Below are 25011 nucleotides of genomic sequence, written 5' to 3'. Positions count from 1 at the left end.
TAATTCCCGAAAGAGGTCCAAGGCACATGTTTGCTGATATAAACCTGCATGAAAATACCAGCTACACCACTGGGAGTAATGGTTTGTTGGAAAGTATATGAAGGACAACAGAGGGTATCGTTCAGCGCCAACGGTTTGTTGGATGTCGATCACATACAATCCCTCAGCAATCATCTGCTTTCCCACCCATTGTTGTTACAGAGTTTTTTGTTATGATACTGTTATTTTTTCCAGACCGACAGTCTCAGACTGATTCTATAACTTGTCAAAACCATAGCCCGTATTCATAAAGTGTCTCTGATCTAAGCTTAGTATTTCCTATTAGATCACAATGAATATGATGATATGCACAGAGCGGATCAGATCCTAGATCAGCATTCCTACTCTGAGACACTTTATGGATAAAGGCCCAGGTTGCCAAGGACCAGAGCAAGAAGCCTTCGCCTTGACTGTCTGCCACTAGCTTTAAAGGCTTATTGATAATAACATGAAATACATATCAAACATACCCACAATGTTAAGTTTGGCTTCCAAAATAGGATGTACTTGATGACAAAGTATATGTTTCGTAGGAAAAATGATCTGATAGTTAAACATCTTGGGTTTTGGACTGAAGGACTGCAATCTGTCCGGTTTGTCTGTGTATTTATTAAATGGATAAAACTGTTTTCATGATTAGTTTATTTTGAATGAATGCCACACATATTTTTCAATCCAAAACCAGATTCCATCCGGCCATAGATATCCGGATGCCTCTCTTAAAGTCATGAAATGTGAAAACTATAGAAGCACATAGACAGTCTAGAATACTATAACGTAAGGTAACTCATCTGTGATGGTAGATCTTATTGTTTCACTCTGATCTTGAGCCTGAACCAGTCAAAGACTCCTGGGACTAATGTGCTATTTGATGCTATTTAGAAGGTCAGGGCTCAGGTCAGGATAGCTTTATACCTCACCACCTAACAGGAACTGTTGAGGACATGAAGACTTGCAGTTTAAAGTGTATCTGGGAATCAGATACCAACGTTGGAAGATAAGAAAAATACACAATGTTTAATTCATTTCCCTCAGTCCTTTCTGTTGGAGCCAAGCTCTGTGTGTGTGTGCGTGTGCGTGTGTGTGTGTGTCTGCAGTACCTGGGGGTTAGTGGTTCATTCTCAAACGCTGACAGGGGGAAATATGTGAAGTGGGTGACAAAGCAAATGTGTGGAATTTGCCCGTGAGTGTGGTGCTAGCCACAACACACACGCAAGCGTGCACACACACACAAACACACACACACACACACACACACACACACAGAAATGAGCATGCTTTTCCCACAAGCTGTTTCCATCGAACAGAGACTTTTCTCTGCCGTTTTAAAAGATTGACTTTGGTGAGAATAATCACTGTGAATGCTGTGCTTAATGGTGATTTAATACATTCTCATCATCGGTTTGATCTGATGAAGTCGCCTGAAATTGCTTGAAGCATTCTATCATAATATGAATATCTATGGTGTTGTGACCGTGACCATAGCTACAGTATAGTAGAACCCTCAATGGCATTGAAAAATGGATGAAGATCCATGCAAATCCTAATGTAGCTGTATGTCCAAATCCAAAGCAGCAAGCAACCCCTAGCCCCTATGCCCTTTCCCCTATGCCCTATGCACTTGTGCGCCTAGTCCCCTACACCAGTGGTAACCTACATTTTCTGAGCCAAGATCACTTTCTGATTCAAAATGCAGGCCGAGATCTACCGCTCAGATCATTTTTTAAACATGACTTGAAAAAACGTGCACTACCGTTCAAAAGTTTGAGGTCACTTAGAAAGGTCCTTGTTTTTGAAAGAAAAACACATTTTCTGTCCATTAAAATAACATCAAATTGATCCGAAATACAGTGTAAACATTGTTAAACACTGCAAATGACTATTGTAGCTGGAAGCGGCTGATTTTGAATGGAATGTCTATATAGACGTACAGAGGCCCATTATCAGCAACCATCACTCCTGTGCTCCAATGGCACATTGTGTTCGCTAATCCAAGTTTATCATTTTAAAAGGCTAATTGATCATTAGAAAACCCTTTTGCAATTATGTTAGCACAGCTGAAAACGGGCCTTCTTTAGACTAGTTGAGTATCTGGAGCATCAGCATTTGTGGCCAGAAACAAAGGCCTTTCTTCTGAAACTCAGTCTATTCTTGTTCTAAGAAATGAAGGCTATTCCATGCGAGAAATTGCCAAGAAACTGAAGATCTCGTATAACGCGGTGTACTACTCCCTTCACAGAACAGCGCAAACCGTCTCTAACCAGAATAGAAAAGGAGTGGGAGGCCCTGGTGCACAACTGAGTAAGAGGACAAGTACATTAGAGTGTCTAGTTTGAGAAACAGACACCTCACAAGTCCTCAACTGGCAGCTTCATTAAATAGTACCCGCAAAACACCAGTCTCAACGTCAACAGTGAAGAGGCGACTCCGGGATGTGGGCATTCTAGTCAGAGTTCCTCTGTCCAGTGTCTGTGTTCTTTTGCCCATCTTAATATTTTATTTTTATGGGCCAGTCTGAGATATAGCTTTTTCTTTGCAACTCTGCCTAGAAGGCCAGCATCTCGGAGTCGGCTCTTCACTGTTGACGTTGAGACGGGTGTTTTGCGGGGGGGTATGATATTTGTGCATATTTGTGCGACTCCACAATGACACAATACATTATTTACCATTCATTTCTATTGGGCACAAAATAATCTGAAACACAACCAAAACAAATAGCCAAATAATCCAACATATTTGTAAAGTTACAAGCTTGATGTAGGCATTGTGTGCTATGAATATGGAACCAAATAATTAATACACATATAAATGAATTTGTCCCAATACTTTTGGTCCCCTAAAATGGGTGGACTATGTACATAAAGTGCTGTAAACAGTTCACCCGATATGGATGTAAATACCATACAATTAAAGCTGACAATCTGTACTTTAACCTCATAGTCATTGTTTGATTTCAAATCCAAATATGGGAGTATAGAGCCAAAAGAAGAAAAAAACGCTTCACTGTCCCAATAATTATGTAGGACACTGTATAACCATTTGTCCATTTGCTATCCAACCCTCAGATCTCAAAAAGTGCAAGAATTGTGGGTAGGGACTAGAGGTACATTTGAGTTTGGGCGATTATCCCAAACTCTGGGAGGGAGAAATAGCTAAAGTGGCCAATCATCACTATCGAGAAATACAATAGAATGTACTGTGCAGAGCCCAACAGCTACTTTCACTTTCCCATAAAGTTTTCTTGCCCTCTTTCAATAATGGTTTAAAGGGGCAATCTGGGATTCAAGCAACAACAATAACAAAGCAGTCACCTCGCCACTTGGTGGGATTGGGCTGGAGAAATGCAATACCAGGTTGCCCCTTTTAATATCAGAGCGAGTGAAGATGTAGCCTCCTTGAGAAAAGGCATCTCCTTTCTGTCCAATTTAGCATTATTGCTAGAAGAGTGAATCGTGCATACTCTTTCCATAGTATGCGGGGTAGGTCTATGTCCCAAATGGTACCCTATTCCCTATATAGTCCATTACTTTTGACCAGGGCCCAGGGAACTACAAGTTGGGCCTCCTGCAGCCAAAACTGTATTTTAAGTGGTGGAATTGACTGAATTTGTTGAAATGAAAATATGACTAGATTGAGTGTGGAAGTTACATGTAATGTTTGGAACTGGGGAATTACGTCTGAAGCTCTTTCTCCCCTCTCAATTCTACAAACAAAACATTTACACATTTTCAAGTTAATTGAATGAAGGAATATTTAATGACAGTGATAATGATAATACAATTCTGGATGTCACATATTTGGACAGTTACTTATAACATCTAGTTAAACTGTTTCTTGGAGTTTATTGCTTTCGAGAGATTAATAGTTTAAGTGACAGAGCTCTGGGCCCATATTCACAAAGTGTCTCAGAGTAGTGTGACGCCGTGTCTAGACTTGACAGTTCATGCAGCTTTAGTATTCTGATGATAGATTTCTGATCATGGAATTCCGAACATGTCATGCATCTATACCTACATTTAAATATGTCTACTGTGTCCACAATGTGTCTGGATTCCCTTATCCTGCGCTATATTAAAATGGCAGTATGCATTCTACAAACGGTAGAATAGGACAAATATGTTAATACCTCAGACAACAGATGCCAGTAGCTAACTACTGTAGCTACTAACCTCTGTAGCTAGCCAGCAAGCAAAGCTAAAGGGATTGCATACGGGTTAGCATAACTACCCAAGCAATTATTTTTTTAAATAAATATTAGCTAGCTGGCTAGCATTTATGAGGCCAGCAAACACGTTCCTCGCATGCTAGGAACGTATTTCCTCCAACATTATAATGAAAATGTGTCACCAACTGTATGCGCTTTCGGTAGCCTGATTGCGTCCAGACAAGAGCATGTGAGCAGAGTTGAGTGGTTGGAAATCCCGTTCCAGCGCTCCATGTCCTTTCCAACCACTCTGCTAAGAACCGCTCCGCGCTCCTAGAAAAAAACAAATACCACTCCAAATTCACTCCATTCATTAACATCACAACTTAACCAACAGAGAATAACGGAGAATATCCTCTCCACACTTGACGAGCCACTGGGGATGCTAAACACCCGTTTGGCTCCTCTTGCCAGGCTGGGCAGAGATGCAGAGTTATATATATATATATATTTTTCTATAGGTAGGCCTAAAGTTTTTTAGGTAAAATAACCCAAATCAAAACAGAAAGCTCATTGAACGTGAGAATATGCCAGGCCTATTGGGCCAAAATCAATGATGGCCTATTGAATAGATAATATAACACAAATGAACAAAACATTTAATTAAGAGATCAGATTTTTGGTTTATAAATACTTTGCTACAATGACACACTTATCTACCCAACTCGTTCCTTTCTTTTAGCATGTGCACATAGTAAGTACACCATCATGCTTCTAGATACGTGTCTTTTCAGATTCCACAAAGATTCTTCATCACCGCGCTCCCTCTCTTGCTCTTGGTCCTCATCTTTGTAAGTCCCCTTGATCTTCCGCCTGTGCATTTAATCAGTTTCTTTATGAAAATATTTAGCAAACTCCATGACAGTAGGTAAAGCAAGGGGTTACCGCAGCCCACAAGTAGACTACAAATGCATACTGGGCCGAGCATGCCCTGAGCTCGTGGGGTGCTACTGGAGCGAAATTGTGGGCGAGAAGGCCGATGCTCAAGCCTTTGGGAATCTCGCCCCACTCTCCACTCAAATTGGGTACGCTCTGCTCCTTGCTCCGCTCCAGCTCTGCTCACATACTCTGGTCCAGACTGAGGAGAAATTCGCACACAATGCATCCCTGACCACCTCCTGAAGTGGTGAGCCAGATCTAAACACAATCAGACCACAAAGCCACCCATCTTTTCAATGCGATCTTCTATTTCGGATAGCAAAAGTCGCATGTAAGTGTCAAGTGTAGACACGACACGACACGACCTAGAATTATTTTAGGAGCATTTATATCTAGGATCAGGTCCCAGCCGTCCATATAATCTAAATCATTGTAATCTTAAAGGCAAACTGATTCTAGATCAGCACTCTTACTTTACTCTGAGGCTCTTTTTTTTGACTATATTTTAATCAGGCAAGTTGGGAACAGCCTACAAAATGTAAGCAGCCACAGGTTTCGCGTCCAAAATAGCACCCTTATACCATAGTCAAAACTAGTGTACTGCATAGGGAATAGGAAGCCATTTGGGACATTTCCCTCCCTGTATCTGGACGTTATTAGGCCTGTTATTTCACCATTAAAACAAATGTAGCTTCAACACACCCCTCCGTTTATACACTTTCCCTTACAAACCCCTGACTATAGAGGTTGAGTTGTCAAACCATATTCTGAGTGTTTTGTAATAATGATTAAGAACGCTTCGCATATTTTTTCCATAACATACAAAATTACTCCATCACACACACACACACACACACACACACACACACACACACACAAACACACACACACACACACACACACCCACACACACACACACACACACACACACACACACACACACACACACACACACACACACACACACACACACAAACACCCCATGCACAACTGCACACATATGCGCACGTGCACACACATACGCTGTCCTACCTGCTTGTGTGGGTAGACGTTGATATGGCACTTGATACATTCTTGTCCCATGTTGGCCCAGGAGTTACCGCTCATCCACTTCCTCTTACACTTGGGACATTTGTACTCTCCGAAACACCTCTTCTTCCCCTGGTATGGAGTTAGACCCTCACCTTTAGGCCGTGCCTGGGAGGACAAAATAGAGAGGTTTAGATTGTATCTTAAGATACACTACACATGTTTATGGAAACTCGCTTATCATAAATCGAATTCCAAAATAATGGGTATTCATTTGGAGTTGGTCCCCCTTTGCTGCTATAACAGCCTCCACTCGTCTGGAAAGGCGTTTCACTAGATGTTGGAACATTGCTGTGGGGACTTGCTTCCATTCAGCCACAAGAGCATTAGTGAGGTCAGCACTGATGTTGGGCGATTAGGCCTGGCTTTGCAATCGGAGTTCCAATTTATCCCAAAGGTGTTCGATGGGGTTAAGGTCCGGGCTCTGTGCAGGCCAGTCAAGTTCTTCCACACCTATCTCGACAAAACATTTCTGTATGGACTTTGCTTTGTGCACGCATAGTGATTTATCCACACATGTATTGTCATGCTGAAACAGGAAAGGGCCTTCCCCAAACTGTTGCCACAAAGTTGGAAGCACAGAATCGTCTAGAATGTCATTGTATGCGGTAGTGTTAAGATTTCCCTTCACTGGAACTAAGGGGCCTAGCCCAAACTATGAAAAATAGCCCCAGACCCTAATTCCTCTTCCACCAAACTTTTCAGTTGGCACTATGCATTCTGGAAGATATCGTTCTCCTGGCATCCGCCAGACTCCGATTCGTCCGTCGGACTGATAGATGGTGAAGCGTGATTCATCACTCCAGAGAACGCATTTCAACTGCTCCAGAGTCCAATGGCAGCGAGCTCTCAACCACTCCAGTCAACGGTTAGCATTGCGCATGGTGATCTTAGGCTTGTGTGTGGCTGCTTGGCCATGGAAACCCATTTCATGAAGCTCCCAACAAACAGTTACTGTACTGACGTTGCTTCCAGAGGTAGTTTGGAACTCGGTAGTGAGTGTTGCAACCGAGGACAGACGATTTTTATGCGCTACGCACTTCAGAACTTGGCCCCCCCGTTCTGTGAGATTGTGTGGACTACCACATCGCGACTGAGCCATTGTTGCTCCTAGATGTTTCCACTTCACAATAACAGCAGTTACAGTTGACCGGGGAAGCTCTAACAGGGCAGACATTTGACAAACTGACTTGTTGGAAAGGTGGCATCCTTTGACTGCGCCATGTTGAAAGTCACTGAGCTCTTTAGTACGAGCCATTATGCTGCCAATGTTTGGCTATGGAGATTGCATGGCTGTGTGCTCCATTTTATACACATGTGAGCAACAGTGGTGGCTGAAATAGCAGAATCCACTCATTTGAAGTGTGTCCACATACTTTTGGCCATGGTCAGAAGGTCAGAAGGTCAAGGTCCCTGAAACAAATGGTGAGAACACAAAAGAGATAAAGACTGATGCAAAAAGTTTACTTAACTAATGCTACCCTTTTTGTTCTTTATTTTTTGGGGGGTGCTTATATTTTTCCTATGCATGCAGCATATTGTAACATTTAGAGAGCTGAGAAACTGAGACTGAGAGAGGAGAAGGGTTTTCGGCCACACTCTGTCTCACACACACAGACAAACGCACACTCCGCCAGCCATGAAATGAAGCTTGCGAGAGGTTAATATCCCTGGGAGGGGCTCCTCCTCATCATACTACCGAGTTCATACGGTCTTCGTCCCAAATGACACCATAGTCTCTATATAGCGCACTACTTTTAACCAGGGCCCAAATGGCTCTGGTCAAAAGTAGTACGCTATATAGGGAATAGGGTGCCGTTTGTGACGCAACTCCATACTGGCAGTGGTTCATCTAAGCCAGGCTACTACAACAGCAACAAGGGGTAAAAGTCTCATTTTCCCCCTAGAGTGTCGCAAACAAAAGCACGTTTGATGTCATTGTGGGGATAAATCACTATGCGTGCGTATGTCCTGCCAAAACGAACTAATTAGGGAGCTTGACTGGCGTCGGCTGATCTCCCACTGGCTGATGGCTGATGTGTTCGGCTGATGTCATGTTGGATTCTGAACCCCACCCATCAGATGCAAATCCCTGTATACTACAACCTACTCTAGTAATAAAACAAACACTTCTTCTCAAGGATCCCTAAGAATGCACTTTTTTGTTCCAGCCAAGCACTAGCACACCCGATTCAACTAGTCAACAAACCACCAAGCCCATGATTAGTTGAGGCTTGTTAGTTAGTTAAGGCTTGTTTTCTTACAAGGCAGAGCGAATTGCCAAAAGCTGGTCCCAGATTTCAGGGAGAGGGCAGAGAGGCGAGAGAATTCAGGGGGTAGACAGTGTTATAAAGAGGTGGAGAGGTCTGTAGGGAGGTGGGAAGATGTGTGTGTGTGTGTGTGTGTTTGTGTGTGTGTGTGTATGTGTGTGTGTGTTTGTGTGCATGCATCTATGTATAGGAGTTTAGGGGGGTTGAGAGAGGTGGTAGATGTATACCTCTGGTCCCGTCCGTCCAGTGTGAGTAATGCAAAGCTTAATCATCAGCATCTGGTCCAGTGTAAACCTACGCCAGCGCCTTGCGTCATTGAGGACGAGCAGCCAAGGCCTCACTATGATAGGCTGCCACTATCCAGCAGCTCACTATGATAGGCTGTTACTGTCCAGGGGTTCAACAACAACATGACATTGACCTTAACCACCGTCAACACAACATCTCCCTCTGTAACAGAGAAGGAGCGAGAGAGGGAGATGGAAGAAGGGAGGGATTGAGGAGAGAGAAAGAGAGAGCGAGCGAGCGATAGAGAGAGAACAGCTGGAAACGGTGACATGGCCTGGCTCTAAGACCGGCAGTCCATACGCATGAAAGGCAACGCTCTGACGCAATCACAAACAACGTCATGGTAAGACGTTATTTGGACAGTCCCAAGGCCGGCTCTAACCTTTTGGGGACCCTAAGTGAGATTTGGTGTGTAGGTATTTTATAACAAATTTCATGCAATTCTACAACTTTTTCCATGGTAAAGAGAGACATTCTTGCAGTTTTAATGCTAATTTCCTACAATTCTACACATTTTGTAATGACTTATGCCATGTTAATGATATCTGAGTGAGAATGACTAACAAAATCAATGGGGGCCCCCTGTCAAAACAAGAGAAAAACTGCTGATGCACAACCAAATTTCAAACTTGCACCTATTATTCTAACTCCGGGGAACCTAATATGAGCGCTTATGCCTGGAGCCCCAGACAGTCCCCTCCAAACGATCTTACAAGGAATGTTTTGACCAACTCCAGTAAGCAGAGGCTGTCAGATATTTGTCAAATGTAATCTGTTATTTGCAACATATTGGGCCAGTAACCGAAAGGTTTGAATACCCGAGCCAACAAGGTGAAAAATCTGTGTCCTTGAGCAAGGCACTTAACCCTAATTTGCTTCAGGGGTGCTGTACTACTATGACTGACCCTGTAAAACAACACATTTCACTGCATGGTGTATGTGACAATATATATATATATATATATACATATTTTTTTTTACATATTATGTTATCATTGTAATCTAAAAAGCTAAACTTATCCTAAATCAACACTCCTGCTCTGAGATGCTTTGTGAAAACTCTGATGTCCTCTCCTGACTAGAGTTGCAAAATTCTGGGAACCTTCAATAAAGTCTCAGGTTCTCCAGAAATACTAGTTGGAGGATTCTGTACTTCCTGCTTTTTCCTCCAATCTGGGATTTGGCGAAAAATGGGGAATTTATTGAAAGTTCCCAGAATTTTGGAACCCTACTCCTGACCATCACAAGTTATCTGTCAATGCTCCATGTAGTAGATCATCCTTCTACTCTCCTTGCAGAGCTGTAGCTCTAGCACTGTCTATCTCTGGCTATGTACTGCTATACTGCTTACAGTATAAAATAATATATGCCATTTAGCAGAAGCTTTTATCCAAAGCAACTTACAGTCATGCATGAATTAATTTAACCTATGGGTGGTCCCGGGAATCAAACCCACTACCCTGGCATTATAAGCGCCATGCTCTACCAACTGAGCTACAACGGACCACCCCTGAATGCATTATGTATGTGTTATGTATGTGTTATGTACGTGTTATGAGATCCTCATGTAGTCACTTTATTGAACACCGTAGAAACCCCACTACTCATCACTCCTCGGTGCTCCATGTAGTAGATTTCTCTATGTTCTAATTTCTATATTCTCCATATAGCTCTGTTTCTGGGCCAGTAGATGCACATGATACTGTGTTTACAGCACAGACAGGCTGACCTGTATTGTCTACACCAGGTTTCAGATCAACTCAAAAACACCCGCACAACAGACTCCCTGATCAACATCAAGACATCCTCAGTTAGGAGCTACAGGTGGGAAAGGCAGAGACACACAGCCGATGGTGCCAGACCAGATATTATACATTACTAGTGCCTGGAGTTATTCCTAGTCTGGTCACATGGCCAAGGTAACTCCTTGTTCAGTGATCAGGGACAACGAGTGAAGAACCACAACCATGTCGTAACAAAAGGTGGATGTTTAGAAGTAGTACTGGGACTTTTTTCCTGACCACGTGACAGAACTAGAGGTCAGAGTTTCTATTTCTCCTCTTCAGGTCACATGGTCAACATAAACTCCTGATACTTCCATTCAATGACAAACACATGGTCAAATGTTGGGTCGTGAACAATTGTCAAATTGGCACGAAGACTGCAGACCTCAGTAAGACCCCTGGGCCCAGTCTTTGCAGTGCTGGTGTCAATCAACACAGTGGGAGGATGTCGTTAGAGTCTGTCTAACACACCAAGCCTGACACGGAGGTCTGAGGCTACGGAGGACCATAGGTTTAGTCTGCGTCCCAAATGCACCCTATTCCCTATATAGTGAACTACTTTTGACCAGGGCCTATAGTGCTCGGGTCAAAAGCAGTGCACTATGTATGGAATAGGGTGCCATTTGGGACGCATATTCCTGCATTCCAGTGGTCACTTGAGAACACAAACACTAGGGGAGGAATGTACTAAAAACATTTAGTGTCAGTTAGTTAGGTACCATAGGACCATTCCACTAGCGTCAGCAGAGGACAATACTCTGATCCAGTTGTTATTGTTTTTTCCATCAATAATACAAGAAAACCGAGAGTAGTGACTTTGTGCATAATAATATGGGGTTTGCAAATGATCAAAAGTACTTAAAGGCGCGTGTGTGTGTGTGTGTGTGTGTGTGTGTGTGTGTGTGTGTGTGTGTGTGTGTGGCAGATAATCATTGTTTATGTCCCTGCCTCTGACCCTTGTGTGCAAAGATAACGGTCAGTGTGTTTAGATGGAACAGACCGCGTGTGTTTCTGTGTGTCCACAGGGGTGGGACTTTCGCAACACTACTACAACCAGTGGGCTGTGCAGTCAGCCACATCCTGAGAACCACAACACAGCAGGCAGGGCTGTGACTCATCACACACACCTCCCCATCAGCACACATTCTTCAGGAACACACACACGCAGGCAAGCACACACACAGACACACACATATCCCCATTACCTTACACATACACAGGTGTTCATACACTCCCCTGTACTTCCACTCACAGCTCCTACAGATAGACTTCCATAACAGCACAGGACTAACGAACAGAAATAGAACATTGAGATCAGACAGTAAACGGTAGGCTAAAGAGAGAAGGAGAGAGTGACAGAGGTAGACATACAGTAAACACAGATGGAATGAGAGTAAGACAAAGAAGGATAGTGGTTGAGAGAGTGAGAGAAGGAGAAAGGGACAGATAGAGACAGAGGAGTAAAGACAAAGCAAAGGACAGAGAAGGACTGAAGTTGAGAGAGTGAGTGATAGGTATACTAAACAAAAATATGAATACAACATGTAAAGTGTTGGTCCCATGTTTCATGAGCTGAAATAAAAGAACCCCCGAAATGTTCCATATACACAAAAAATGACTTTTTCTCAAATTTTGTGCACACATTTGTTTACATCCCTGTTAGTGAACATTTCTCCTTTGCCAAGATAATCCACTTGACAGGTGTGGTATATCAAGAAGCTGATTAAACAGCATGATCATTACACAGGTGCATCTTGTGTGGGTACAATAAAATGACACTAAAATGCTCAGTTTTGTCACACAACACAATGACGCAGATGTCTCAAGTTGAGGGAACGTGCAATTTCCATGCTGACTGCAGAAATATCCACCAGAGCTGTTGCCAGATTGAATGTTGAATGTTCATTTCTTTACCATAAGCCGCTTTCAACGTTGTTTTAGAGAAACTGGCAGTACGTCCAACCGGCCTCACAACCGCAGACCACGTGTAACCCCCCCCCCCCAGCCAAGGACCTCCACATCCAGCTTCTTCACCTGCAGGATCGTCTGAGGCCAGCCAACTGGACAGCTGATGAAACTGTGGGTTTGTACAACCGAGGAAATTCTGCACAAACTGTTAGAAACAGTCTCAGGGAAGCTCATCTGCGTGCTCGTCATCCTCACCAGGGTATTGACCTGACTGCAGTTTGGCATCGTAATCGACTTCAGTGGGAAAATGCTCACCGTCGATGGCCACTGGCACGCTGGAGAAGTGTGATCTTCACGGATTAATCCTGTACCGGGCAGATGGCAGACAGCGTGTATGGCGTCAGGTGGGCGAAAAGCTTGCTGATGTCAACGTTGTGAACAGAGTGCCCCATGGTGGCAGTGGGGTTATGGTATGGGCAGATATAAGCTACAGACAATGAACACAATTGCATTTTATCGATGGCAATTTGAACGCACAGAGATACCGTGACGAGATCCTGAGGCCCATTGTCGTGCCATTGATCTGCCGCCATCACCTCATGTTTCAGCATGATCATGCAAGGGCCCATGGCGCAAGAATCTGTACACAAAAAGCAGAAAATGTCCCAGTTCTTCCATGGCCTGCATACTCACCAGACATGTTACCTAATGAGCAAGTTTGGGATTCTCTGGGTCGATGTGTGCGACAGTGTGTTCACGTTCCCACCAATATACAGGAACTTCACACAGCCATTGAAGAGGAGTGTGACAACATTCCACAGGCCACAATTAACAGCCTGATGAACTCTGTGAGAAGGAGATGAGTCGCGCTGCTTGAGGCAAATGGTGGTTTTCTGATCCACGCCCATATCTTTTTTTGGGGGGGGTATCTGTGACCAAGTCTGCATTCTCGGTCATGTGAAATCCATAGATTAGGGCCTAATGAATTTATTTAAATTGACTGATTTCCTTATTTGAACTGTAACTCAATAAAATCCTTGAAATTGTTGTAATGTTTATGCGTTTATATTTTTGTTCAGTAAAAATAGAAAGAGACGGGTGAGAGAGATGTAGATTTAAAACCCACTGCTCTCCTTCCAGCTGTGTTCCCTAAGGGGTCCTGCAGATGTACCACCCCCCACACTAACTGGACAAATACCACAGGCCTACAGTCATCAGTGCCAGCTGGGTAGTAGAGAGGCCCAACAATCAAGCCCTCCCGGACTGCCGAGGGGGAGGGAAGTGGAGCGAGGAAGGAGGGGTGGGAAATTGAAAGCAGATGGCCACCATAGGGGCAGAACATGAGAGAAAAACAGATTTGTTGTAAAAATCTCTGCTCTGCTTTGAATTAAGCCATTAAGTTACAGAGAGAAAGATAAAATAGCGCTAACCAACCAACAACTGTAGCTGTGGCCACAAGTGGAGTAAATCGAAGTCATTGCGATGTGGAGGAATGTAGAATGTAGAAAACATGTCACCCCCACATTCTGAAATTGCATTTTTGTCCCCCACAGTTTTATAATTGGAATGTGATACAAAACAAGAAGCCTCCGTGTGGTCGGGTAGAATGTTTGACTGGATAAAAAAATATATAGAAATAATTATGTCCCCCCCACTTCTAAAACCAAAGTTACGCCCCTGCGTTTGAGTATCATTAATACTGTCTATAGTTAGATGACAGAGAGAAAGAAAATAGAGAGGAAGCCAATAGAACATACAAATTGTATCCGGAGTTCTGCAAACGATAATGTTTTCACGTCCACCTTAGTGTCAGGAGTTTCTTCCAAACTATGTGACCTGACTAGGAAAAGCTAGGGCTTGTGTTTGGCCTGACTCCTAGTGGTTAAATCAGGTGTGATGGAGCTGGGCTAGAACTAAAATGTGCATTACTCAGAAATGCATTGAGAAACACTGATTTAGACCACTCATTAAAATATATTACTAATAGGGATGTTGAGAGATTTAATTAACTCATACTTTTAGGTTCAGATGAGTAAATTCAGCTCTCAACATTTGTACCGTTCAGACTGTATTTGGACCACACATTAAACTCTGACTTTTTAGAAGATGAAGAGGTATTCCGACCAGGCATTGAACTCATGGTATTCTGAGGTTGAAGAGGTATTCCGACCAGGCATTGAACTCATGGTACTCTGAGGTTGAAGAGTTATTCCGACCAGACATTGAACTCACGGTACTCTGAGGTTGAAGAGGTATTGGGGGGCGCCAAGAAAGACAGAGAGTGAGAGAGAAAGTGAAAGAGACAGACAGAGAGTTGGAGAGAAAGAAAGAGAGAGAGAGAGGAAGTCATGGAAAAGATGCCCGTTATTGACCACCATAGAAACCCAGGCCAGACCGCCACTCTACAGACCTTCACATCTCATATACACTATAACATGCTGATGGAAAAGGACTGTGTACATTTAGCTCTCTGAACCTAACTTTGAAAAGTACAGTTTCACTTCCAATGAATACAATCTAAAGACTGCCTTATAAGCACATTTATAAGGCCTTATGCAGTATTACCAAATGTTCTTATGAGTGAATTAATGTATCATCATTATAAGACTGTATATTTTCAAAGGCCCTCTAGCCCCATCTCTGACCCCAGTTCCCAAAATAAATGTAGCAAATCTGGGATCAGATTACTAGACCTAATTCGAACCCTTCGCTTTAGGGAAATTAGCTAATATCTGACCTTGGACCAGTATTCCCTAGAGAGGCTAGCTCTCAGTCACATACAGTATAACTAGGCCTGTCAAAAAAGGACAAGTTTGTTAGTCTGGTGAATACACATGCCTTTCAGACTGTGGTTTCTGTGATTGTAAGATGAAAGAAAGGGATTTTAAAAAAGGGATAAAAATGTGGGGTCCAACGGTCAGAAGTAGTAATTGCACAAACCACTTTTCTGGTTGCAATTTGGAAATATTCTACCAGTATTATTGGTTTTGTTACGAAATGCAACTCAGCCATAGAGGCGGGTAATGAAAAGAAGGCCACTGAATATGTATTTACCATCACTCTGTCCACATCTCAACAATATAAAGAAAACAACCTCCTTCTGCTTCGCTACTTCAGGTCAGACAATACATCCCAACTCACAATATAGTCTGTCCTATATTACTGACTAAAACACCAAACTCAAACTATGACAAACTGGTAGGCCTACATAACTCCACTATTGTAATATTTAAACGTGCTATCATTGGTTACATACTCCTACCACATGCTGCGCTGATGACTGGATTAGACCACGCAGATCACTGAAGTCCATCATGACTGGAGACACGGACATCACTAACTAGTAAAGTAAGCTACGTTTAATAAATAAGATGCTGTCGTCATGCATTTATTATTTTTGTACAGTGCGTGAAAAACGGCAACTACGCCCTTCAGGGTTCAGTTACCTACATACAGATGGGATGTAATGGGATGCAAAGAGGTATTTCATTATTTGGAGAGAGCACTGATGGCCGACGAAGAGTGTAACAACGGATAACTTAATAACACCGGTTAATGTAGAAACGTTCAATACAAGGAGCAAATGGACTGTTTTTCATGTTCAGGTAACGTGGGTAGGGAAAACTCCTGGTCCTAACCACAACACACACAGAGTAATAAAGTGCATCTCTGTCTGAGGGCTCAATAGAGAGTTAGCCAATCAGGACTCAGGGCCAACACAGAGTCTGCAGATGGCCTTTCTTTCAGTCTCACACACACACACACTGAATGACACTGTCTTTTCCTCAGCTGTGTAACCGCGGCCACAAAAACATACTTTTTTATTGGATGTTTCCGGTGCCCTGGTCGACGGCCCAATCCCATGCCAGAACCTCAGCCAGGTGCATTCTGGGAGGTTATTCATAAATTCCCAATGCACTGCCAGATAAATGATCTCCCTCTCTCCCTCTGTCCTTTGCAGCTGTCCCTTTTTAATGGCTGTGAAGAGAAGCAGTTCTGGCTGTAAGAGAGAGGAGAGGAACAGGTGTGATAGAGTGATAAATCTACCACCTCCACAACAATGCTGCTCTGTTTTATGAAAACAATCGCCCCTGAAGTGGGCTGGCTGGGGAGGCAAAGACCCCCACACTATGGAACTGACTGGCCAGACAGGCCGAGAGACCCCCACATTTATTACACTGGGGAACTAGCTGGGAAGGCATGTTCCCCAGTATGAGAGTCAGAGTCAGAGACAGAGATAGAGACAGAGTCAGATGTAATTCACTGAGGAACTGTCTGGGCAGTCCCCCCTCACCCCCCACACACACACACACATTCGCGCGCATTGGGATCAGAAGTCTCCCTGGCCTTGCTAGCATCTGGAAACCATCAGAGTAAACAAAGGAACAGTGGTGACTCAGAGTGTGTGTGTATGTGTGTACTTGTGTGCGTATGTACAGTATGTCTGTATGTGCATGTGTTCAATTACCTAACATAGAGAGACACGACCCCGCTTCTGTCCCCTCCTCCCCCCTTCTTCTCACAATCTGTATTTAGTTTGGCCCAGTAACAGTTAAAGATACGTTTCAAAAGATACACAGATCCAGTTCCGTCCCCTCTCTCTGAGTTAGTCTTTTGTGTTTTTGTTTGGCTAGCTGATTAGCCGTAGCACTTGTGATAAGACAGCTAATAACTGTAATGTGAGTTTAGCTAGCGTGTTTGCATATAAGCGTGCTGGTATATTACAATGCCGGCATATTAGCGCGTTAACATATTAGCATGCTAACATAATTATAGTATTACAAGCTAGTGCCAGTATATTGGAGGCTACAAGGAAAACACAGGAATCTGGATGTGGTTTAAACCTGAGAACTGGTTCTTCTCAGTGAAATATCAGCTAAGATCAAAGCGTATATCAAGTTGATCCTCCTTTAAAGATAGGACAAGAAGATATTTCCTGCACTTTAACATAATAGGTATTTTTGTAATAGTAGAAGCGTAATCATAATAGTCCTGTAGTAATAGTGGCTAAGAACTACAGGACCCATAGAGGTCTGGTCAAAAGTATTGCACTATTTAGGTAATAGGGTGCCATTTGGTATAAATCATGCGGTTTGTTTCTCTATTGCTGAGTGATATCCTGCCAAAGTGGTTATGGGATTTTTTTGTAACCTTGCATTTGACTCTTATACTAAGATTGTACTGGTACAATTCAACACACATTTTGGAAGAATGTTTTTACATGAGACAATACAATATGGTTGTTGTATATTAGCTTTTATTTTATTTCAATACACTCACTGACTGTAAGTTGCTTTGCATAAGAGTGTATGTTAAACAACTAAAATATATTGTCAAATAGTTTACAAAATAGAGCCACAGAGTAAAACTGTACAACCTCAGGCATCTCTGAGGCGATAGAGGTGTGAATGACAAATCTCACAATTCACAATAAATAGACTGGTCCACCACCAGTTACCAGCATGTAGCCTACTGCTGCCGGGTAGAGACTTGCTTGGGCATTTCAAGTTCACTGCTAGTCAAAGCTAGCATGTGATGGATTACTGACCAATATAGCCGGCTCACATCCGACCTCCAGCCTCCAAATATAGATACAGCCCCGAAATAAGGATGTCTATAAGACATTCAACTGTATGGTATAATTTGTGAAACTGAGCCGTGGCAATGTGTGTTTCTGTGTGTCTCTGAGTCTGATTATGTCTCCTGATGTTATGTGTGTCTCTGAGTCTGATTATGTCTCCTGATGTTATGTGTGTCTCTGAGTCTGATTATGTCTCCTGATGTTATGTGTGTCTCTGAGTCTGATTATGTTTCCTGATGTTATGTGTGTCTCTGAGTCTGATTATGTCTCCTGATGTTATGTGTGTCTCTGAGTCTGATTATGTCTCCTGATGTTATGTGTGTCTCTGAGTCTGATTATGTCTCCTGATGCTAAGCGTGACTGAACAGACACAAAAGACAAACGCTGAAAATGACCTCACACCAAGTCAACCCCTGCACAAAAATAGATTTAATGCATGAATATTCAAAATATACAGTACACAGTGCATGCAGTGATGATTTGACGCTGACGAGTGGCAAGCTTTGCATTGGCTTCTTATTCAGTCAACAGGCAGCTGCAGTAGCTATAAGTGATGAGATAAGCATTCTTATCCTGTACAGTGTGGCTAAATATAAACATAAACATTGGACAATCAGTAGCAACAGTCACTGGACACAGGCAGGCGCACACACACACACACACACACACACACACACACACCCTTTCAAACTTGCTCCCGTGTGCGACCATGGAAACAGCACGTGAACAGTTCATTGCTATTACCATAACTTGGAATGAATAAGCCAGCTGTCAAAGTAAAGTTAAAAAGATTGATGTTGTGTAAGTGGAGGTTACATATTACATTTTGAGGCGATTGGTGCTTTGGCCACGAAACTTTCCAATCAATCTTAATTAAAATGATTAAGATTGTGTGTCTCTGCTTGCGTGCACACACACACACACACACACACACACACACACACACACACACACACACACAGCCATTGAGGGTCATCAAGTGTACTTTTAGTTTTTGAAGAGAAATTGGATCCTCACCAAAGGGTGTATGTTTATGAAACACTTCCAAACCTCTTCTCAGTCATGCAATTTGAAGTAATGGTTCAATAAACCAGGGCCTGTCTGCTGAAACAGCTAAAGTTCACAACAATGGTTGTAGAGCAGAGACCATAGACCTCAATATGGACTTGATTTACTGCCTGTTATGTTATTGAAAATTCAGTTTAAACACCCAATTCCCTATGTAGTACACTACTTTTGACCAGGCTCCATAGGGCTCTAGCTAAAAGTAGTCACTATATAGGGAATGGGGTGCCATTTGGGATATAGGCCTACACTGAATGCTCAAGAACATAACAGGCAGTAAATCACCGTTCCTGGATGTGGGCGATGTTCTCTGATTTACGGACAATAAAATCCCATCTAGTCACAGTAACAAATGGAAATGTTATCAAGATACAGTATATTGCATAATGGTGTGTGTGTGTCCGTGCATGCACATGTCCTAGATTTCAGGAAACCTATTTTCATAACCAAAAAAACAACAACACTGCTGTCTTAAAGTACATTGAAAGAGTAGGCTAACTATTGACTACAACAATCAATGATCTCATTCATTATCAGAGTTATCATGAACAGAAAATGGACATTTTAGTGTGTGACCCCAGTAGGAATCAAAATCACAACCCTGGCATGGCTAGAGCCACGTTCCTACCAACTGAGAAACACAGGACCACCACCAAAAATCACAAACCAATGACATGACGTTTACAATTAGGCAACCCGGACCACTAACATGAATCACTCTCCTCATACAAGCCTGGTGACACGCTGGCATTACACTCTGACTTTCAGGAGGCCATGTGTAATAATATAGCTGACCGTGCATTTCACTAGCGCTTTATGTGGTACCGTCCTGATATGTGCATTTATACTGTGATGTACTTACTCTGAATAAAGCTATTTTCTATATCCATATTCAAATTCTCTATTCTCATCTCCTATTCTATTCTGCCAAAATAACTCCCCTCCAAACCAACACAGCTCAAACTATAGGTCTATGGACTGGAAGCGGTGGGTACAATGTATTAACATACGATCACATAACTATTACACTGTATATTCATTGATATGGTACAACGATGTAATACGTATGTTATCAGTTGTACATCATCTAAAGTGGGACCACTATGAATCTCTCTGCCACATCTATATTATTTATGTAGTTATGGCAGACATGCATGGTGTGACTTCCTTATCACCTACTTATATCACTCACTCACCCAAAAACCCTAGTCTGGACCTCCAGGCCTACCACTGGCTCAACTTGTTATTCACACACACACACACACACACACACACACACACACACACACACACACACACACACACACACACACACACACACACACACACACACATACACACACATACACACACACACACACACACACACACACACAGACACACTCACACAGCCTGAAGCGGTAGGTGTCCTATAGGCCTACCACTCTGAACTGGGTCAGCATGCTGTTCTTACATAGGTTTCATGTTCAGAGAGCCATTTATTTTAGCTGTAGTAGCCATGTTCTCGGTATTCAATTCCCCTATAAAAAGCAGCTTACTTACAATAACACCTCTCCCCAGTGGGTTCCATGTCTAAATAAGTTAGTTGGCATTCATGGGAGCAGTCATACAGACATGTACTGTAATATCCCGACTGAGACGTACATGTATGTACACATGCCCTATGAGGGATGGTCACGTACATACATTTCAAGTTTCAAGTTTATAATGTCACATGCACAATTACAGTGAAATGCCTTTCTTGCAAGCTCCAAACCCAACAATGCAGTAATCAATATCAATGTAGAACTAAAAATAACACAAGTCAGATCAAAAACTAGAAGAAATAAGAAGAACAGGAGAAAGTAAGGAGCTACAGATGAAGTCTGAAGTTTATATACACTTAGGTTGGAGTCATTAAAACTCGTTTTTCAACCACTCCACAATTTTCGGTTAGTAATTTTTCCAACAATTGTTTGCAGACAGATTATTTCACTATAATTCACTGTATCACAATTCCAGTGGGTCAGAAGTTTACATACACTAAGTTGACTGTGCCTTTAAACATCTTGGAAAATTCTAGAAAATTATGTCATGGCTTTAGAAGCTTCTGATAGGCTAATTCACATCATTTGAGACAATTGGAGATGTACCTGTGGATGTATTTCAAGACCTACCTTGAAACTCAGTGCCTCTTTGCTTGACATCATGGGAAAATCAAAAGAAATCAGCAAAGACCTCTGAAAAGAAATGGAGCCTTCCACATGTCTGGTTCATCCTTTGGAGCAATTTCCAAACACCTGAAGGTACCACGTTCATCTGTACAAACAATAGTACGCAAGTATAAACACCATGGGACAGCGCAGCCGTCATACCGCTCAGGAAGGAGACGCGTTCTGTCTCCTAGAGATGAATGTACTTTGGTGTGAAAAGTGCACATCAATCCCAGAACAACAGCAAAGGACCTTGTGAAGACGCTGGAGGAAACAGGTACAAAAGTATCAATATCCACAGTAAAACGAGTCCTATATCGACATAACCTGAAATGCCACTCAGCAAGGAAGAAGCCACTGCTCCAAAACCGCCATAAAAAAGCCAGACCACGGTTTGCAACTGCACATGGGACAAAGATCATACTTTTTGGAGAAATGTCCTCTGGTCTGATGAAACAAAAATAGAACTGTTTAGCCATAATGACCATCGTTATGTTTGGAGGAAAAAGGGGGAGGCTTGCAAACTGAAGAACACCATCCCAACCGTGAAGCACGGGGGTGGCAGCATCATGTTGTGGGGGTGCTTTGCTGCAGGAGGGACTGGTGCACTTCACAAAATAGATGGTATTATGAGGGAGGAAAATTATGTGGAGATATTGAAGCAACATCTCAAGACATCAGTCAGGAAGTTAAAGCTTGGTCGCAAATGGGTCTTCCAAATGGACAATGCCCCCAAGCATACTTCCAAAGTTGTGGCAAAATGGCTTAAGGACAACAAAGTCAAGGTAACAGTGGCCATCACAAAGCCCTGACCTCAATCCTTCAACCCACTGGGAATGTGATGAAAGAAATAAAAGCTGAAATAAATCACTCTCCTATTATTCTGAAATGTCAAAGTGGCAAAATAAAGTGGTGATCCTAACTGACCTAAGACGGGGAATTTTTACTAGGAATAAATATCAGGAATTGTGAAAAACTGAGTTTAAATGTATTTGGCTAAGGTGTATGTAAACTTCTGACTTCAACTGTGTTCTAGTCTTGGCTCATTTTTATAACTACTGCTGTATACATGTTCTATCCATATACTGTCAATACTGTATATGAATACTGGAGTGATAGAGGTAGATATGTATAGGGTGACTAGGCATCAAGATATATGATTAACAGAGTAGCAGTGTCTATGATGATTGTATGTGAGTGGGGTGTGCGTGTGTGTAGAGTCAGTATGGGCATATTATGTATGTGTGAGCAAATTATAGAGTGAGTGTGTGTGTGTTGGAGTGTCAGTGTGCATGAGTGTGTAAGGACTTGTGCATGTGCATAGAGACAGTGCAAACATAAGACTCAACTCAGATAGTCCACGTAGCCATTTTGTTAGCTATTTAGCAGTGCTATGGCTTGGGGATAGAAGCTGTTCAGGAGCCTGTTGGTGTCAGACTTGATGCACCGGTACCGGTTGCCATGCGGAAGCAGAAAGAACAGTCTATGGCTTTGGTGGTTGGAGTCTTTAACGATTTTCTGGACTTTCCTTTCACACCACTTGATTTAGAGGTAATAGATGGCAGGAAGCTTGGCCCCAGAAAAGTAATGGGCTGTCCACACCACCTTCTGTAGCGCCATGCAATCGAGGGCAGTGCTATTGCCATATCAAGCAGTGATACAGCCAATCAATATGCTCTCAATGGTACAGCTGAATAACATTTTGAGGATTTGAGGGCCCATGCCAAACCTTTTTAACCTCCTGAGGGACTGTGTGCGTGTGTGGACCATTTTAAGTCCTTAGTGATTTGGACACCGAGGAATTTAAAGCTCTCAACCCGCTCCACTGTAGCCCTGTCGATATGGATAGGGGTGTGCTCTCCCCTCTTTCTCCGATAGTCCACGATCAGCTCCTTGGTCTTACTGACATTGAGGGAGAGGTTGTTGTTCCGGTATCACACTGCCAGGTCACTGACCTCCTCCCTATAGGCTGTCTCATTGTCGCCGGTGATCAGGCCTACCACCATCGTGTCGTCAGCAAAACTGAAGATGGCGTTGGGGTCATGCGTGGCCACTCAGTCATGGGTGAAAAGGGAGTACAAGAGGGGACTAAGGACACACCCCTGTGGGGCCCCCGTGTTAAGGGTAAGTGTGGCAGAAACGATGTTGCCTACCCTCACCACTTGGGGTTGGCCTGTCAGGAAGTCCAGGATCCAGTTGCAGAGGGAGGTGTTCGGTCCCAGGGTCCTAAGCTTGGTGATGAGCTTGGAGGGGACAATGGTGTTGAACGCTGACCTGTAGTTAATGAACAGCATTCTCACATAGGTATTCCTCTATGTAGGTGGATGAGGGCAGTGTGGAGTTGAGATTGCATTGTCTATGGATCTTTTGGGGCGATATGGAAATTGGAGTTGGTCTAGCGTGTCTGGGATGATGGAGTAGATGTGTTCCATAACCAGCTTCAAAGCACTTCATCATTACAGAAGTGAGTGCTAGAGGCCAGTAGTCATTGTGGCATGAAGCCTTGGAGTTCTTGGGAACAGGAATGATGATGGTCATGTTAAAACATGTGGGGATTACAGACTGGGACAAGAAGAGGTTGAAAATAACTGTGACTATGTCTGCCAGCTGTTCTGTGCATGCTCTGAGAATGCACCCTCGAGTATCGTTGGGTCCCGTTGGGTCCCGTGGCCTTATTAACCTGACCTGATTAAAGACTTTACTCACGTTCGCCTTGGAGAGCGAGATCACCAAGTCCTCTGGGTCGGTGGCGGCCCTCACACCCGGCACCATGTTGTTATTGTCAAAGTGTACATAAAATACATTGAGTTCATCTGGTAGAGAGGCATCATTGGGCAGATCACAGCTGGGGCTTTCTTTGTAATCCGGAATGGACTGCAGCCCCTGCCACATGCGGCAGGCGTAGAAGCCTGTGTAACATGATTCCACCTTATTCCTATATTGTCCTTTTGCTCATTTGATGGCTCTGCAGAGGTCATAGCAGAACGTATTGCACTTGTTCCTGTCCTCAGCCATAGCCTCTGGGTTGTACGCAATGGCCCTGTGTGTGGTAGCCCTGTCCTTAAGTTTAGTACCAACCTTGGTGTTAATCCAGGGCTTTCGATTGGGGAAGCAGAAAAACTTCACTGGGGGAACAATGTCGCTGATGCATTTCCTAACGAAGCCGGTGACGGGGGTGGTTAGCTTGTCGATGTTATCGGTGGTCTCGAATCCAATCAGCGCTAGTACAGCAGTACTGTAGCATAATCTCAATGGAGCGAGTCATGGTTACTTTCGACTTAAGCTTCTGCTTGTAAACAGGAAGCAAGAGTACAGAGTCATGATGTGATTTGCCGAATGACGGACGAGGGAGGGCCTTGTATGCTTGCTTGTGGGTAGAGTAACAATGTTCTAGGACTTTATCGCCCCTAGTGGTGAGGGTGACGTGTTGATGGACATTGGGTATCACGTGTCTTAATGATGCAGAATTAAAATCGCCGACAACCAGAAAAGCAGACTCCAGATGTTCGTTTTCCTGTTTGTTTATAGCCTTGAACAGTTCGTTAAGTGCTTGTTGTTTTTCTTATCCTGAGGTGGAACGTATACAACAGTCACGATAACAGCTGAAAACTCAGCAAGAAAATCCCACAAAGCGACAAAAGTATGAGACAATATATTAAAAAGAATCATGATACTGTATGTATTTTTTAGGAGCACAAACTTTTGAAATTAC

The 25011-nt window shown here is 43.1% G+C and overlaps 1 protein-coding gene across 2 annotated transcripts in view; it reads right to left on the bottom strand.

Annotated features, from left to right (window-relative positions):
- The window catches only part of LOC110502603 (zinc finger CCHC domain-containing protein 24), a 70328-nt gene that overhangs the window by 8179 nt on the left and 37138 nt on the right, over positions 1–25011 (bottom strand). Inside the window, exons 3-4 of one of the 2 annotated variants that reach the window (XM_036960232.2) lie at positions 6155–6319; positions 4391–4516 (exon numbers count right to left, since the gene is read on the bottom strand). In XM_036960232.2, the coding sequence (XP_036816127.1) occupies positions 4391–4516; positions 6155–6319 (291 nt within the window). The remainder of the gene's footprint in view (positions 1–4390; positions 4517–6154; positions 6320–25011) is intronic. The other variant, XM_021580774.3, reaches the window with a different exon arrangement.

The sequence above is a fragment of the Oncorhynchus mykiss genome, chromosome 23 (assembly GCF_057628025.1).
Source record: "Oncorhynchus mykiss isolate SJ-2025 chromosome 23, ASM5762802v1, whole genome shotgun sequence".
Lineage (NCBI taxonomy): Eukaryota > Metazoa > Chordata > Actinopteri > Salmoniformes > Salmonidae > Oncorhynchus > Oncorhynchus mykiss.
This window is presented reverse-complemented; position numbering and strand designations above follow the sequence as displayed.